Raw genomic sequence first — 19,638 nt, 5'->3', positions numbered from 1 at the left:
TAAGTAATTGCCTGAGGTTTAAGTACAAGTTCTTGCACTTTTTAAGCATTGAAAATCTGAGTTGTGTAAGTCATGTCAATCTGTAAAAGGAGTTGTACAAAAATATTTAAAAATTAGCATTAACGCACAAGTTTTTCAAACATGTTCTTGTGCTAGAATATTATTGTAGTGATATATTTTGACAAAAATGAGCAATTTTAAGAGTACAGAATATAATATGTTGGAATAGTAAAATATAATCTACACAATGTGTTAACTTACCAGTGTCTATATATGAGTTATGAGATTGATCACTTCTCGTTATCGTCACTTTCCATACGTAGGTAGACATGGATAATTGCGCGTTAATTGTTATAGACACAACATACGTTTATGCGTACGTTTTTGAATTTTGATTTTACTTTTGTATTTTCTTTTAAATAATCCTCAATCCCAGAAGCATCTGGTGCAAATCTACATAAAATCAACTCCCATCAGTACTTTGATTAAATGAAAGATGCCGCCTTAAAATATTGGGAAATAGTTCAAAAATGTTAAAATAAATTTAGCGACCAATTTGATTCTTTGCATCAAAATTATCTTGTCTGAAAACTAAAATCGTAGATATCGCCAGTACCGTTTGGTTTATATCTTTATTTTCTCAGAAATTTTGGAAAAATATGGAACAAAACTTACAAATGCCTTCCGAGGCAAAACATCTGAGAGGAAGTGGCAATGAAAAGTGTGATGTTTTCCAATAATTAGCCGTTGCACCAAAATAGACGTGTTGTCGATTACTTCGCATAGGTGAATGTTGTTTGCACAATTCCATGTGCACCCTAAAGTTATGTTCCAGTAAATCAATTCAAGTGTTTTGCCATATTTATAAACGGTTGCTAATGAAATCATTGAGTCACATCGAGCTGCCTCACTAAGCTGTTCTTCTGCACACCCAGACCTATATCCCGTACTGAGGAAAACATGGAACACGAACAAAATCCAGGTGAGTTATGTCTGAAGTTTTTGTATTCCATTAAAAAAAAACCTTTTCAACGAAAGAATACTTGCATTCATTGCTGAAGCCACTGTAACATTTTAACCCGCTGCAGTCGACAGGACCAGCAACCATGTAAAATTACTGGTCTTGTATCAGATCTGTCTGTCCCTCTGGTGACTCGTGATTCAGAAACATAAGACAATGATAAATATTAGTCATAAAAAGATAAATCAGAATCGCAAGACTTAAATTGTAGCACAGTTATAAAAATAAATGAATTTTAAAAAACAATTCTGAGACTTAATTTTCAGCATCATTTTTTTTCATTATTTTACATTGGAGTGAATGATCTTACATTTAACAAGTAAGTTCTATTGTAAAACGCATAATTTCCCCTCCTCTCTTTTCCCTTATTCATTAACAACGTAACTATCATAGTGTCGTATAAAACAAATGATAAATAGTTGCTAAATTAAGCATAATAATGATATATAGTACTCAATAACCCCTATATATAGTCTTACATTATCCAAGGTGTTTGGAGACCGACATTCGATTTTTCAAACTGTTTTAAAAAATAATGTATCCGTCCTTTGAGGAATTTGATGAATGTCCATGCCCCCCCCCCCCCATTTATTGTAAACATTAGAGATTGCTGCTGTCACAGCAACGCCAGAACGTGAACGTTGCCCATTTGAAACTAGGCATTTCTTCATGCGAGTATAACTGTATAACTACGGTTTTTGTTGATCAATTTCATTCCAGCCTTTGAATTGCATAATGATTTGAATAGGAAATCGCTTGAAGAAGAATCAAATCAATGTATCCTAATACAAAATAGAGCTTCATCATGTTTACAGGACGTGCGGATATGGTGCCCTCGTATTATTTCGTTCCCTGGTGTTGCTTTTACGAATAAACACTTTCATGTAATCATCTATAAACACTATCATCTATAAACACTACCATCTATAAACACTACCATCTATAAACACTATCATCTATAGACACTATCATCTATAAAACACTATCATCTATAAACACTATCATCTATAAACACTATCATCTATAAACACTATCATCTATAAACACTATCATCTATAGACACTATCATCTATAAAACACTATCATCTATAGACACTATCATCTATAGACACTATCATATTTAAACATCATCATCTATAGACACTATCATATTTAAACATCATCATCTATAGACACTATCATCTATAAACACTACCATCTATAAACACTATCATCTATAGACACTATCATCTATAAACACTATCATCTATAAACACTATCATCTATAAACACTATCATCTATAAACACTATCATCTACATACATGATCAACATTATCATCTATAAACATTATCATCTATAAACATTATCATCTATAAACACTATCATCTACAGACATTATCATCTATAAACACTATCATCTATAAACACTATCATCTATAAACACTATCATCTATAAACACAATCATCTATAAACACCAACGCCTATAAACACTGTCATTTATAGACACTATCATCTATAAACACTATCATCTACAGACATTATCATCTATAAGCACTATCATTTATAAACACTATTATCTATAAACACTGTCATTTATAGACACTATCATCTATAAACACTATCATCTATAAACACTAGCATCTACAGACATTATCATCTATAAGCACTATCATCTATAAACACTATTATCTATAAACACTATCATCTATAGACATCATCATCTATAAGCACTACCATCTATAAACATTATGTCAGAACAATTCCAAGAGTTACAGAGCTTGTCGAAACGTAAAAAAAAAAGATACCCCAAAAAAATCATGGACAAATCACCAATGTCGGCGAGCTTCCTACTTCCTGAGTAATGAGTGCATAAAGCACCATGATCGTAAGTTAAAGCAAGTTAACTGATAACTCTGGGTATATTATGACGTTTAGAAAAATCTAACAAATTCTTCATAAAGGGATGCATTGTGGGATCCGAGTATCTAAGAAATAGGTGTGGAATAGATTGAGCTCGACACAACATGGTAAGAACAACCAAATTTGAAAGATGCATACTAAATAAAGATACGTGCATTGGGTGGCTGGGGTGGATAGCTTATTTTTGTCTTTGATAAACTTGCACCACTTGTTAAATGAAGATACGTATTTCTTGCAAGATGTTTAAAGAGGAATTCACACAGCTTTCTTGCTAAAAAGGTGTTGTCTAGATCGTCCATAGTTATTCCCGATAAACTCAAAATGTCCTTTTTGGCGTTTAATCTGAAGATAGATGCATAAAAAAATGTAAATTTCTATCCAAATTCTACTCTTACTATTATACTATTACCGTTGAATTTTATACATTAACAGTAAGATTTTAATGATATATTATTTTATACATTTTCAGTTGATGTTCCCTATCTCTCGTTCAAGAAATGATAACCTTGTGTAAATTAAATTATTGTGATGAATATAAAACTTCAAACGGTTCCTTCTTGTATTCAAGATTTTACTGCTTTAGTTTAGTCATTTACGGACCACGTCTTCTTTACAATGCTGTTGTAAAATTCTCGTAAACAGCCATTCAATATTGACCAGTCCTACCGGTGGTGTTATCGGCTGCGGGCGATATGTTTGTTATTGTGTTCGAAAGTGCATATGGGGAAGTGAGAAATCATTTTGTACTATTTCGGTAGAATACTTCCTTATCAATAACATGTATAAAATATGTTTAAAATATTTAAATATAAGTCTTGATTACTGTCATCAATACGTTTCATTTTCATTCATCATTAAACAAATGTTAATCATTAAAGTATTAAACAGATGTTACAGAGGTTTCAACAGTCTCATTTATGTCATCATTTTGAAAAATAACGATCTAGTTTGCCAATATAACCTGTCATTGGGTCAAATGCTGTATGACGTGTTGGGTCATTCTTTACTCACTGATTTTGACTAAGTTTACTCCGTTTATCTGATCAGGATATAGGGCTCGTGGCGGGTGTGACCGGTCAACAGGGGATGGTTACTCCTCCCAGGCACCTTATCCCACCTCTTATATATCCAGGGTTTTGGGTTTGCCCAACTCTTAATTTTGTATTCCTTATAGAATTTATGAAATTGATCTCTATTCGTTATCTTCACCTTTCACTAAACAAATATTATTAATTTACGATTTTATATGAATTTTTGCAACAAGTACCCCCATAATTATAAAGTAGTGTGTAAAATATAGAAGCAACGCATTTAGAGTCTCCAGTTGTTGATAAATAAATTTATAAAACGAAATGTTATTTTGGTTTAAATATGCGTTTATATATAGGTATAGTTTGGTTACTATTATCTTAAAAAACGCGATGTGCAAATCGGAATGGCAGGCTTGCACCGCATATAGTCAGTCCAGCAAATAATATCACCATCATCACGTGACCTAGGTGTAGGTATGTCTTGTCATTGTCTTCTTTTTATAAACTAATTGGCTTTCTGAACTATGTTTGGTTTCTGCAATCCATTGAAACCCAAAATCTAACAATATTCATGTTTGCTTCAATTGATTAGCATGATGGAACATTTTATAAATTAATTAGTTAGCTTATTAAATGCAAATTGCTTCAAATCTAAGCATTGACAGATCTAGGATTTCCGTTAAGAGGGGCGTGGTGAGAGAGAGAGGGGGGAGGGGGCAAGCGGTATGTGGGTCGCTTTTAGGTCCCCAGTGCAAATAAAATCTGCAACTTGACTACTAAACAAAAATGTCAGAAAGGACGACATTTTCATAATGAAATCATCTGGCGTAAAACTAATAGAATTTTCAAGTACACATGCTGCAGTCTAATTTGGGAATAAATAATGTTTCAGTTTTTAAACTTTATCCAATCATGTTTGATAACGCTGTGTCTAGCATATGAAGACTTGGGTGATATACATATTTCTATACAGAAAGGTTTGGGGATACAAGGAAATGATAAATTTATATCTCTCTCAATTTGACATCAAATATAGTGTTCATCGGGGATGGACTCATATATTTTGTTATCATATTCATTATTTTTTTCAGTCATGTGTACTGTGATTCAATTTCTTCATGAAAAAATAAATGGATCTCTACATGTATATGTATTTCCTTGGCAATAGCTTAGAATATTTGAATTTTTAGCGGCCGATTTGATGCTCAAAGCATCAGCATTATTTTGTTGGGTACTGTGTATGATATTCAAGGAAATGAACAGCCAATCGATGAGTAATACGGCAATGATTGTATGAAAAGTAAGTAAAGCTTAGACGTTGCTTTTGTGAAACGTTTTGATCCTTCTAATATATACTATCTTGCATCTTAAACTTCCCCAATACTGTATGACTTTTCTCAAAACTTTTGAAAAAATAAAAGCTGCAGACGAAATACCAATTGGTAATACGTTAAACACATATTGATATTTTAATTAGCCTCTCCAATGGAAACCTCAATATGTTCCGCATTCTTAAAAAAATTCGATATGATGATATGCGGACTTTAGATCGAAAGTAAACAAAAACTATCACCATTCCCGTGTTAAAACATTTCTAACAGTTCTTATACACTCCATTCTTAATACAAATTCATGAATGCATCTATTGATGTTCCTGCTATCTAAGACCAGACAAGGTTTACCTGCTCTGTTAAACACCACGGTCAATGGTTTGTCTGCCAATGGATGTCGGTTACCTGTGTTACGCAACCTTTTCAATTTCTTTGAACGCAATACTAACGTTATCTATGGCAGATGTTGATTAAATAATCACTTGATGCAACGCACTTAAATGGGTATTTCATCACCATTTTCTATAACATTTCTCCTTCCACTTATGCAAATGGTTCTTTAAGCGTAAAGAGGCCCATGGGTCACATCGCTCATATGCGTCACCGTGGCCCTGCTGTTGTTCAGCTATTATGATTTTAAAGAATTTTGCCATCTGTATTCCCACAAACATTTGTGATCCCATATTTTGGCCCCAACGTAGCCCCATAGTGTCAGGGGGATATAACTATGATACAATATCACAAGATGAAAAATAATAGTATGAAGTGTAGGGTCTGACCATAAGAAATCTATATACAAAATATGAAAGACCCATCTTAAATAGTTCTGATGGGATTACTTGGTCTTGTCACAAGGAATACATACATGGAATATGAAAGATGTATCACTCACCATTCAAAAGTTAGAGCAAGGTTAAAGTTTCTGTAAAGGTTTTAAAATCTGTGTCAAACTTCAAGGTCACATCATCAAACATCATGGCATCAAATGAAATTTCTTGTCATAAGGAATCTATATACATGTACTAAATATGAAAGTCCTACCTTAAATTGTTCAGGAGATTTAGGTTTTCTCAAAAGTACGTCAGACTCAAAGGTCAAGTTACAAAATCAAAACATTTGATACCAAAACAAAGGTTTTGTCACAAGAAATAAAAATATGAAATATGAGAGCCGTATAAATTAATTCCTCGTTTGCAGCTTTTACCTCGTTCTTACGACTTATTATGTCGTTCTTACGACTAACATAAATCATCTCGTAAATACAACTTATTATCTCGTTATAACGACTTATTATGTCGTATGTAAGACTTCGTATATGTCGTTTATACGACTTATTATTTCGTAATTACGACGTTCGTACCACTTAGTATATCGTACGTACGACATATTATTTCGTAATAACGACTTGGTATCTCGTACGTATGACATAGCAAAAAGAAAAATGATATCAATTGGCAGCAATACGCTTCCGTATTTTATCGCTCACCATTCAAAGGTTATGAGCATGGTTCAAGTTTCAGACACACAGGAAAAACAAACTATATGCCCTGATTTTAGTCATGAGGACATATAAAAAAAAATTAATAATATCAACACAACTTAAAAACATTTGCATTGATATGATTTAGTATTGTCCTGGTAATCTTGAAAATAATTGTTTTAATTTCCTGTATATTCCCATATCGGACTTTGATCTCCTATTATCCCCACCCTACTTTGGGGACCCTTGAATTAAACAAACTTATATTTACACTACTTGAAGATGCTTGCATATCAATATGACTAATCATTAACCTGCTGTTCTTGTGGAGAAAATTCAGTTCTATTTAAAGAGGTTTCCCTATATATTTCAATATGCAACTTTGATCACCTATTAGGACCCCATGCGACCCCCAGGTGTCATGATTTGAATAAACTTTAATATGCACTACCTGCCAGTGGGAATGCTTGCATATTTATATGACTGATTATGGCCCTGTTGTTTTCAAGAAAATTTTAAAAGTTTTTTTTTATCTAGATATATTCCCATATAAAACTTTGGTGCCCCATTGTGGCCTTACTTTATCCCGGGAATTGAATTTTGAATCTGCACTACATGGGAATGTTTGATATTTTTGAATCTGCACTACATGGGAATGTTTGATATTTTTGAATCTGCACTACATGGGAATGTTTGATAATTTTGAATCTGCACTACATGGGAATGTTTGATATTTTTGAATCTGCACTACATGGGAATGTTTGATAATTTTGAATCTGCACTACATGGGAATGTTTGATATTTTTGAATCTGCACTACATGGGAATGTTTGATATTTTTGAATCTGCACTACATGGGAATGTTTGATAATTTTGAATCTGCACTACATGGGAATGTTTGATATTTTTGAATCTGCACTACATGGGAATGTTTGATAATTTTGAATCTGCACTACATGGGAATGTTTGATATTTTTGAATCTGCACTACATGGGAATGTTTGATATTTTTGAATCTGCACTACATGGGAATGTTTGATAATTTTGAATCTGCACTACATGGGAATGTTTGATAATTTTGAATCTGCACTACATGGGAATGTTTGATATGAATAATCATGGGAATGTTTGATATGAATAATCATGGGAATGTTTGATATGAATAATCATGGGAATGTTTGATATGAATAATCATGGGAATGTTTGATATGAATAATCATGGTCCTGGTCTTCTTGAAAAATTCTTGAGAAAAAGATTTTTTAAAGATTTATCCTATTTATTCCCATGGAATATTTTGATCGCCAATTGTGGCCCCATCCTACCCCCCCCCCCCCTGGGGAGGGCATGATTTGAACACACTTCAATCTGCACTACCTGGAGATGTTTGCATATTAATATGAGTATTCCTGGCCCTGCTGTAATATTTTCACAGATTTCTTCTATTGTGGCCCCACTCTACCCTGGGTACAACAAACTTGAATCTGTATTACCTGGAAATGCTAGCATATTATTCTGAGTATGTGGCCCTATCCTACCCCAGGGGCACGATTTGAACACACTGGAATCTACACTATGTCAGGAAGCTTTCCTGTAAGTTTCAACTTTTCTGGCGCAGTGGTTCTTGAGACCAAAATATTTAAATGACCCCACCCTATTTTTGCATTGTCTTGATTTTTCCCCCTTTGGAGAGAACATGGATCTTCACTTGAACAAATTTCAATCCCCTTTACCTACCGCGGTAAGGATGATTTGTGAGAAGTTTGTTTGAAATTGGTCCAGTGATTCTTGAGAAGAATTTTTTTGCTGAAATGCAAACTGAACATCTATTCTTCTGAGAGGAAGTTCAGGACAATATCTGTATCCGTAACATAAACAAGGTTTTTCTACTAAGTGATAATATGACCTTGACCTTGAGACACAGTAGGTATCCTCCACTTGGTATAAGAACTATGTGCACTTAGTTTGACGAACCAAGGTCCAATAATTTCGTCTGTATTCTACCTACAAGGTTTTCCTACTAACTGATACTACGACCTTGACCTTTGACCTTGAAAAACATCTTCCTCTTATCATGGTTATCAAATGTACCAAGTTGTAAGATCCTAGGGCATACAGTTCAAACTGTATCCTGCCTACAAAGTTTCCCTACTAAGTGATACTACAACCTTGACCTCTGACCTTGAGAAACAATAGACATTTTCCTCTTATCATGCGGATCAAATGTACCAAGTTGTATGATCCTGGACCTTACAGTTCTGTATCCTGCCTATAAAGTTTTCCTATTATGTGATACATGTACTACAGCCTTCATCTTTGATCTCTGACCTTGCAAAATAATAGGCATCTTCCTCTCACTATGGTGATCTAATGTACCAAGATGTAAGATCCTGAAGTTTACGGTTCGGTCTGTATCCTGCCTACAAAGTTTTCCTACTAATTGATATTACTACATTGACTTCTGCTTCATACTTAGATATTTTATCGAAAGTAGATATTAACTGTACACTAACAACTCAACTTGATGACATACGGGATGATTTCAGCTTCTCCATCGTCAACTTCCCACATTTATGTAGCAATATTCCATTATCACCTGTATATGGTGTTTATATTTCTCAATTGATTCGATATGCAAGAGCTTGTTCTGTGTATGGTCACTTTTTGAATCGAGGCAGGCTACTGACAAACAAGTTGATGGTGCAGGGGTTCAAACAGTCTCGTTTAAAGTCAGCATCTCGCAAATTCTTCAGTCTTCATAACGATCTTGTTTGCCAATACAACCTATGATTGGGTTAAATGCTGTCTGACGTGTTTCATACCAATTGTTAGGCCGTTCTTGTGCGACCGGTTGACAGGGGGTGTCTAGGAGGAGTAGGCACCTGATCCCACCTCTGGTGTGTCCAGGGGTTCGTGTTTACCCAACTCTTTATTTTGTATTGCTTATAGGAGTTATGAGATTGATCACTGTTCGTTATCTTTACCTTTCATTGACCTTTGATCTCTGACCTTGAGAAAATGTATGCATCTTTCTCTCATCATGGTGATCAAATGTACCAAGTTGGTTTCATTTTGTATTTGGCCTACAGGGGACGGACAGACGGACGACGTATAAAAAGGGCGTGAAACTTCATTTGAACAAACTTGAATCCTCTTTACCCAAGCATGCTTTATGGCAAGTTTGGCTTGTTAGATTTTAACTGTGCTTTGTTCTCCTCTAGAGAAGGTGATTTAGAGTTCATTAGATCTGAAACTGTAGAAAATAGAATATCCATTTACACATTTTGCTGGGACTCCATTTCCCTTTTCTAAAATTGAAACTCGTGTGTTTCGTGCGAAGCGCAGGCTTAGAATAACCAAAACTCAAATCAAAACAAATATTCCAATCCCATTGGTCATCCTAGCTATGACCCCGCCCACTTACATACAATATTTTCCCGCAATACTACAAAACACGGAAAAATTCTAGTAGCATCAGACCATAATTGGCTACAAGGTGGGAATATTGACCTAACTCATTATTAAAGTAATGTTCAAATGAAATCATCTATTCCATTTACTTGATCTATTATAGGCGAAAGTCTTATAGAGACATACCTATAATATTACTGGAGTCAGAGTGGAGTAATGGTCTTATTTTAATCAGATTGGGTGTTTTATTAACCAAACTTAATTTTATTTTACCGGCACAACAGACAGAGTATTTTGTATTCATTGATCCAGCCTATTATTTGTCGATCGCGGGTCGACAGACGTCAAGGTCGAGCTGGCCAAAACATCCCCATTTTAACACACCCCCCCCCCCCAACATCCGCAATAACTTCTGCAAAGAATTTTCTTGATACATAAACGCTAAAGATTTTTACAATTTTTAGTACAAAACTGCTATGATAAATGAAACTACCCCACTGCTATATCATTCTTGAAATGACAGAGGGGAACCTGTTTCTCCATAACTTGCATCTCAACTTTTCGAATTAAAATATCCCTAAACCATATAAACTTAAAGTACATCCTGATCGTACAAATCAGGTTGACCTTCTATCGGCAAATTAAATTGTCCAATTTTCGTATTACCCTGACTTGGAGAATGATACGCCGAGGTATTTAAATTATTTTTAAATTTCAATCACTTGATTATTAAGGTAAAAAAAAAAACTACTATCTTTTGCACATGGGCCCATTGAGAAAATCAGAATGTAAGTTTCATGTACACTGATATTCGCTTTCTATTGAATGCAGTAAGAATGGAACTCATTAAGAATTAAGAGCATAATGCAAACCTTCAGACGACTTAAATTTAAAAAATAATAGCTGTATCGTCACCATAGAATAAAGTCTTAAATAAAGTAAAACCTGTTTGTTTGGTTTTTTTAAATAGAATTTGAGACACCCGAATTAATTGTAAGACCCTTTGCATTGTTAATAGCATGAAACTATTCCAAATCATTGGTATACAATGAGAACAAAATAGGTGATAAATTTTCACCTTGACGTACACTGATGTTACAATCAAAACACTCAATTGAATTACTATTTAAAGTTACCTTAGATTTAACTCCATGATATTCTTTATAAATGTAAAACATTTGCCATTAATACCATTTATCATTATTTTGTACCAAAGTCCATTTCTCCGCACAGGGTCGAAACCCTGCTTAAAATCAAAAGTTTCCTTTTGGTAAGCACCACCATATTTGTCAACAAGTGCAGAATTGATATATTATCTAGAGTAGATTTCCTAAACCCTGTCTGACTTTCACTTCTCAACTTACAACCCTAACTATCTAAACATAATGGACGTGCGATGTTTTACCACGACCACTAAGCTACGGGGCGGTAGTTTTCTGGTTTCGTTAGATCACCTTTGTTTTTGAAAATCGGTGTAATAATACGTGTACCTGTAAACCATTCATCAGGTATGATTCCGCTGTCAAAGATCAAATGGAATATTGCAAGTACTGGCAAAAATATAGAAACAGTTGAAGATATGTATTCATTAAATACCTGATCATAACTGCAGCCTTACTGATTTGTAAATCATTAATCGCTGCTAAATCTTCTCTTGGCTAATTCTAATATTTAAACACTCATCATATACGTGACTGTCCAAGGAAATGCTCGAGACATCAATATTTTCTATGCTGCTAGTGGAACTTAAGAAAATCAAACATCAATAATATCAACTGCATTTCCCAACATATTTGGGCCATTTGAAATTTTCCATCAGTTTGTAGAGCGTTGGGATTTTTACTTCTGGGCAATTTCTTTTCTGTATTTTATTTTAAACCTAATATTTCTAGAATTAAGATTTATTCTATTTTCATAAAATACCTTGTTTATTGTGTAATTTCTTGCTAAATGAAAATTCTTCCTCTACACTCTAATGAACCAGGGTTTGTGATACTATTTTACTTTCTACTCAAACCAAATTTAGATTCAGCTATACTTAAAAATACATCATAACAATTAAGTAACGTCATTAGCAGTCGTTTTACAAATGCTTCCAATTTATACAGTGTTGGTCAAAATATTCAATTCGTTTTCTACAGGTCCTTAAATTAGATACAGTGTGTGTTATATTTTTGGAGAGTCTTTTGCTTGGTTCGACTGCGTTTCAATGGTATCCGTGTACTCTATCAAAGATAGGTTGTATAGAAAGTTTCTTAAAGTATACATGTTACAAAAATCAACGATAGCAAAATTTTTCATAACCTCAAACATAATTATGTGTCCTAGCGAGGATAGACGCTTAGCCACTGTGCGACAGTTTTACATGTTAAACTCCAAACGGATTTATCAATGCCCATTTACAATACAAATATCATTTATTTTGCATAAATCAATCAACTTGCACCCAAAATTATTCAGATGAACTTCCTTTCCTTTCTTGTTGAAGTGAATATGCAAATTATTAAATATGACTGTTCTGGTCTCAATATCTGTTTGAAAAATATTCTCACATTTATGTATTCATTGTATTAAGTTCATCAACAGAAAACCGGTCGGGTAACATACTCACTCTAGCGTTGAAATTGCCCTTCAAACATACAGATTCGCAATCCTATATATCTAAATCAAAGTACTAAAAGTACAGGTAGTCGGTTTCCGCGTTGATAACTTGCTTATGAAATATATCACCCGGGGACCTATTTACTATCTTATAAAGTAAATAGACCCCCATTTAAGGTTTCCATGTATATAATCTTTATCCCACTTATCACTAATTGAATAAGAATCAATTCATTTATACACATCTCCAAAGTCATTTATAAACAAAAATATATATCTCAAGTGATTAATTTAGTAAATGTATTGTATATTTATATATTTTATCAATCTCCAAGTTCAAATTTGAGATCTTCAAAAGTAATATAGTACAAAAATGTTCCATGTTTTTGTTTCTGTATCTCCAAGTCATTTATTTTTTCAATATCTCTCATAAATATCCTTACAGATCATAAGTTTGATCATTAACCAGCATTGTCTCCAAGTTATAAGATCCATACAAATTAATACTACCTTCAAGACAGTAAGTTACAGTCATAGATCATAGTAGAAAGATCGTGTCTCATAGATAGAATTCATACACAAATAAGAGGGCTTGGAGGAAAATGGATTTTATCCTTATTTTTACTCTCATCTGAGACATTCTTACGTCCTAAATGAATTTTCAGCGTCTAGGACACAGATTTTTGCGTAAGTGAAAACCCCGTATTACTAAATTGTATATCTGATCAACGAACTATATTTCCGCACAACTGTTTACACAGCCTATGCGGAAATGAATGTGGTTGGTTGGTTGATTGGTTGTATATTTTTAACGTCCCTCTAGATAATTTTCCCATGATACGGAGACGTCACCATTGCCGGTGAAGGGCTGCAAAATTTAGGCATATGGTCAGCGCTTATGGCCTTTTAGCGGGGAGGGATCTTTATCGTGTGACACCTTCTGTGGCGCGGGGCCTCGGTTTTTGCGGTCTCATCCAAAGGACCGCCCCAATTAGTCGCATCTTTCAACAAGCATGGAGTACTGAGGACCTATTCTAACCTGGATCCCCACGGGATGTACACTACTCCTTAAAATAGCCTATGTGAAAATAAATGAACACTTCGCAAACAAGATGTGTTTGTGAAAAACAAATGCCCCCGATAATGGCCAAGTCCAAAGATGGCCAAAGTCACAATGACAAATATATTGGTACCAGTAGAAAGATCGTGTCTTAAGAAATGGTCGTATTAAATATGAAAGCTAAAACACAGCCATTCTGCCCGCCTTCCCACGTTACCAATCATAAATAAGTCGGATTAAGCATGTGTTAAGTGGTGGCAGAAATATGACAAGACATTTTAACAATTTCTTGAATGTTTATTAATGATGAACAATTTCCAAAATTAAGGTTAACGAACAGGACCCCAGAAATAATCCACCTCTCTCTGTCTTGCTGTCGCGATTACACAGATTTTGTTGTAGCATACATAAATCAAGCATTTTTGAGCACTCCGTATTCCAGTGTAATTTAAAACTCTCGGACCTTTGAAGTGCATGCATTCAAACCTTTAAAATGTGTTTAAACATGTTAAATGCTACCAAAGTATAGGCAACCAAAATTCGAGACACCCACTTCGCATTGGTTGATTTAAAATCCTCATTGTAATTGACAAAAGAGATTTTCTGGTTTGCATAGTTATTTCTATAGCAGTTGTACTTTATATATATTCATAAAGATTCAAAGAATATATTTAGAAGAAAATTGGCAAGTATAATTTCAATTGAAAAAATTTACACGACGATCTTCCTTTAAAACTTTTTGTGAAAATGGACGGAGATGACAAATTTGGTAAGAGCATTTTTTTTTAGTCAACTCTATAATTTGAGAAAAATGACATAAAGATAGTTGCAAACATTTTAGAAGTGGAAATTTTTAATCTGAATTTTTATTTGTTTCAAGATAAATATCTCAACAACAAAAATGCAAGTTATTTTCTCGTCCGAAAATAAATTTTTTCTTTACTATTTGATAACAAAACAAAACAGAAAAAGTGAATAGGTTGGTTGCGTTCGTTACAAGATCGCTTTTAATAAGCATACATCAAATCGACAAAGCTGAAAATGCACAAATGAAAGCATTTGAAATTCAAAACTGAAAATGAACTGAGTGGGAGGGAAGGCTACGGCACAGAAATACAAAAGCGACCTTTGTTGCTTGTATCGAACTTCGCACTGCCCGAAAACTGACCAGTAGTAGTATATATACTAAGCTCAAAAGCGCTCGTGCATTAGCTCGGAAACCCCCGAAATGTATTTACGGAAAATAACGAAAATTGACGAAATGTAAAACGTAAAGAAATAAATTTATATGATTATAAAAGATCCAAGATTAAATTATTTTCGGCAGAACCCAACAGTCAGCAGCTGAATCCCCCTTCAGCATTCCAGTACAACCAGATTGCTCCGGTTTCTCAGCAGCCGAATCCCCCTCCAGCACACGGGTACAACCACGTTGCTCCGGTTTCTCAGCAGCCAATGGGCCAACCTCCACCTTTACAGGTTTGTCTGCCGAAAGTCTATAATGTATCTTATTGTAATCAATCGTGATTTTCCATTTCAGAATTATTCTTACGTAAAAAATTGCAGGTGGGTACAAAGTCTATGACATTTGATTTCTAAGAAAAATTCCCTGCAATGTTCATTATGAAAACATTTTTACCAAAGAAAAGCAGATAAAATTGTCTTCGTTTACTTTTATTAATAATTCACATACATGTAAAACTTATAAGGTACCAATTTTGATGCACCAGATGCGCATTTCGACAAATAATGTCTCTTCAGTGATGCTCAACCGAAATGTTTGAAATCCGAAATAACTATGAAGTTTTAGATCTAAATATAGCAAAAAACAGCGTGCCAAACAAGTGGAACCAAATTCGTCCAAGGATAAGAGCTATGCATGAGGGAGATAATCCTTAATTTTGAAAGGAATTTCTAAATTTTATAACAGCAATTAAATATACATCCGTATTTTCAAGCTAGTAACGAAGTACTTATATATTCCACCGTAAAAACAAATATGTTCCGAATAATTTCCACATTTGATATGATAATGTGCATGCCGTTTGTTTTTGTTTGTTTTATGTCTCTTGGAGAATTTTTCACTCATATCAAAACATCACCAGCTACAAATGCAAACCTATACTTAACACTCAGGTTCTTTCACGTATCAACGCCTGTCGCGACACTGGACCTCTTTTTGTAATGACATATCCAAAAGACCGATGATTCTCACTTTTAAATGCCGAGCGTTTAGAGAAGGAACATATTGCTTACATATTGTTTAATCTTAAGTTTGACGCTGCCATGCCATGAGCGGGACTCGAATTCACGACCTCAACGGCTCTACCACTGAGCTACCGCGACAGATGTATACATGTTTAACAGTAACTTAAATGAAGTCTCCTGACAATTAACACAAGAAAATAGTCTATAAAGCACTGACAGGCGTGGGATTGATATCATTAATGCATGATGATGCAACACAGTACCACTAATCAGGTCTAGCTAGTGATGAAATCAAACAAGATACATTTTTTTTTCAGCAAGCACACCAATCGAACACTACTGTGGTGGTAAACCAACAAATAGAGCGCTTTGTTCGACCCCCGGCACGTACATGGAGTACTGGAGCCTTTGGCTGTTTCTCTGACATGTCATCCTGTACGTTCTTTCATTTATATATCATATACATACATTCATTTGTACAGAGTATCTTAGTCTTTTGGACTTTTGTCTGAAATTTTACAAAAAAATTTGACCGTTCAAATAAAAGAAACTTTTAAACTTAAGTTGAAGATTTTCTAAAGAAATTCAAGCCTGCTAATATGTCTGTCGGTTCTTGAAGATTTAATGTGATATTTTATTGCTTCCTACTATCGTTCTAACAACAGCTGTCATTTCACTTGATAGAGCTTGATTCATCCACTGACTGGTCGTATGGTTTCCATAAAATTGAGTTTGGATGACCACACTATACCATTTCTTTCAATGTGACTGGTCACTGAGAACAAAATTGAAATCTACGAAACGTATGAGAAGTCTCGCCCAAATTTGCATGCTTGATCAAGCGACGTGACTCGCTGTTACCGGAACGATAATATTTGTTAATATGTCAGATTTTCGTGTCGTCTTATTAAATGACAATCTAGATAACTTGGAACCAAAAAGGCCAAGTTATTTCAAAATAATATCCATTGCCATCGACTTGTCAACATAATTTTCTAACAAGTCTATATATACAACTAACAAGTCTACATAATTATCGGACAAGTCGACACCTGACAAGGCAACAGGTTAAGTTAAAGTTATTGCATTAAGTCGTTCATCAGATACAACAGATAATGCACATAGAACACCAACAAACTAAATAGTGTACACATTTACATACAGATATATCGCATACTATAAGATATTTCGTCATAACGTTAAGATCATTACCAGATGTATAATATTGCTATCACTACTTGAAAGTATGTATAAGCGTTTGTATATAGATCTACACGTTTATAAGTGCAATGAATAATAAATATGGATTAAATAATAAGTTTATCAACTAATTAATATAACTCACAGTGAAGAATCGTTTCTCATTTTACATGCCAACTTACAACATTTTTCTAAATTACACATATCTCTTACATTTTGTAAACTAAAAAGTTGAATAAGTTTAAATACGATTGATCTCATGAAAAAAGGTAACTTTAGATTTTATTTTTTGTCGTGAAGTAATAAGGTTATACAAGTACAAAATGAAATAAAGTTCTTTTTCTATATAAAGCAGTATATCTGCCCTGTTCAATTCTGAATCAACCGAAATCCAGAAATCTGCTGTCTGTCAAGATCATTACCCGAGATCTGACGAGTGGAAGACAGAACCAAGAACAGGCTCTCGGTGCAAATCATACCCTAAAGTACCCAACGTTCCATATATCCTATTAGTTGTAATAATTTAAAGGGTCTATGCAATGCAATCCAATTTTTGGGGTAGAAAAAACTTCTATCTAAATCAAAACTTAATTGAAAATTTGACGAAGATCATATAAATTGAATTAAGGGAGAATTAGCGAAAATCGGATGTAAAAATGAAAGGGAGACACATTGTTTTAAATACATGTCTTATACCTACCATCTACAGGTATATTGAGTATTATTATACATATATGTATGTAAAACGTCATGCGTACTGTAAGGGCATAGGTTTCCCTGCATCTACACACATCTCTCGCCTTCTTGCCAGTAGTGTCCTCTCATCGTAACTCCCCGGATGTTATATGTAACAGGTTGTGGCGTGTGTCTTTGTGGAGGGTGTTGCTACCCCTGCTATTTGTCAGACAAACTCGGCGAGTCCTGCTGCCTGCCGATCTGTTTACCGGGAAATACCTGGCTTTTAGCTCTTCGGGTCAAGATGCGAGCTGAGAATAATATCATGGTAAATCTTAGTCATGAATTACTCTTTGCTATTCTTAAGCAGGCATTTTGAATTTACTTTTCTTGAATTTACGGATACTTTTTCGTGGGGCATATAATAATTGAATTTTTAATTCCTTAATTCAAACTTTTTTGTGAATACGTTGTTTCTTGACTGTAGAGTAACTGTTGACTGTTCGTTGTAGGGGAGTATTATGGATGATTCCTCCATGGTCTGTTGCTGTGCCCCGTGCATGATGTGTCAACTCTCGCGTGAACACGAAAATATCAAGTCTGGTCGAGCATAGCGCACAAAAAAAAGTGGAAATAAATTTTATATAAATTGGTTTGTTATAGATACTAGAAAATTATTTAATTGTTTGCCTGGGTTTATGTCTACGTTTTAAATAAACTAACAGTAAAATTATAAAATATCTATTAATATTATTGCAAATAAAATAGTATGGTTTGGTCCTAATTTAGAATAGCATTTAAATAACTTATTTTGTGTTTCATAAAGATTTGTTGTTCATTAGGTGATATATACGAAACTAGTATTATAATTTTGATATGATAATGAATCATGGATTTACGATTATTAATCCCCCACGGTCATTTCTCTTCATGATCCAAACTAAAATAAATATTTTCACGAAGAATATTGACCACAATATGTAAATGGATTTCAGAGAAATCAACAAGATGTGTTATGAAACGCAAATGCCCCCGATAATGGCCAATTCCGAAGATGGCCAAGGTCACAAGGACAAATATCTTGGTACCAGTAGAAAGATCTTGTTACAAGAAATGCTCATGTGTAATATTAAAGCTCTAATATTTATTTAGAAATTATGATCAATGTCATTTTTTTTAGAAGTAGGTCAAGAGGTTTAGTACGGAAAGATCTTGTCACAAGGAACACTCATGTGAAATATCGATGCTCTATCACTTACTGTTCAAAGTTATTAGCAAGGTTAAAGTTTCAGACAGAATGACAATTACAGAATGACAGACAGGACAAAAACAATATAAAAATGCTAAAATTTCAGGGTCATAAAAACTATTTTCCCCACGTAGTTCCTTTGTTGCTTATGAAGTTTAAAACGTTGAAGCTTTAATGATCCAAAAGAGAGTACTGCCTTCTATACAAACAAAGCAAACAATTGCACTTTTGTAAAACGTGACAGTGTAGTGAATGTATTCTTTATGCGGCCTAATATCGTCCTCGCGACATGACCGCAATCGATAGTCTGCAATCACTCGATAACGTAGCTGACAATTCTTGGAAATCGTAAATGAAAAAGAAAGTACAGTATGCACTGAATTTAATTTTAGTTGGTACATGTATATTGATAACGGGGCAGGGCAAACGATTTCTAACAAAAACCCTACCCCGAAATTTATACAGTTAAATAA

The 19,638-nt window shown here is 34.1% G+C and overlaps 1 protein-coding gene across 2 annotated transcripts; it reads left to right on the top strand.

Annotated features, from left to right (window-relative positions):
- The first annotated feature begins 842 nt into the window (after positions 1-842).
- Positions 843-18,654, top strand: LOC130051237 (cornifelin homolog A-like). 2 transcript variants are annotated; one of them, XM_056152872.1, is made up of 5 exons: positions 843-982; positions 15,161-15,312; positions 16,359-16,476; positions 18,096-18,244; positions 18,429-18,654. In XM_056152872.1, the coding sequence occupies exons 1-5, from the start codon at positions 961-963 to the stop codon at positions 18,528-18,530; spliced, it is 543 nt and encodes a 180-aa protein (XP_056008847.1). In that variant the 5' UTR covers positions 843-960; the 3' UTR covers positions 18,531-18,654. The 2 variants fall into 2 exon arrangements, with proteins under 2 accessions (XP_056008847.1, XP_056008846.1); XM_056152871.1 differs by lacking the exon at positions 843-982 and adding an exon at positions 14,390-14,602.
- Positions 18,655-19,638: the final 984 nt, after the last annotated feature.

This window comes from Ostrea edulis, chromosome 1, assembly GCF_947568905.1.
Source record: "Ostrea edulis chromosome 1, xbOstEdul1.1, whole genome shotgun sequence".
In the NCBI taxonomy this organism is placed as follows: domain Eukaryota; kingdom Metazoa; phylum Mollusca; class Bivalvia; order Ostreida; family Ostreidae; genus Ostrea; species Ostrea edulis.
The sequence above is the reverse complement of the archived record's forward strand: the minus strand, read 5'-3'. Positions and strand labels throughout refer to the sequence as shown.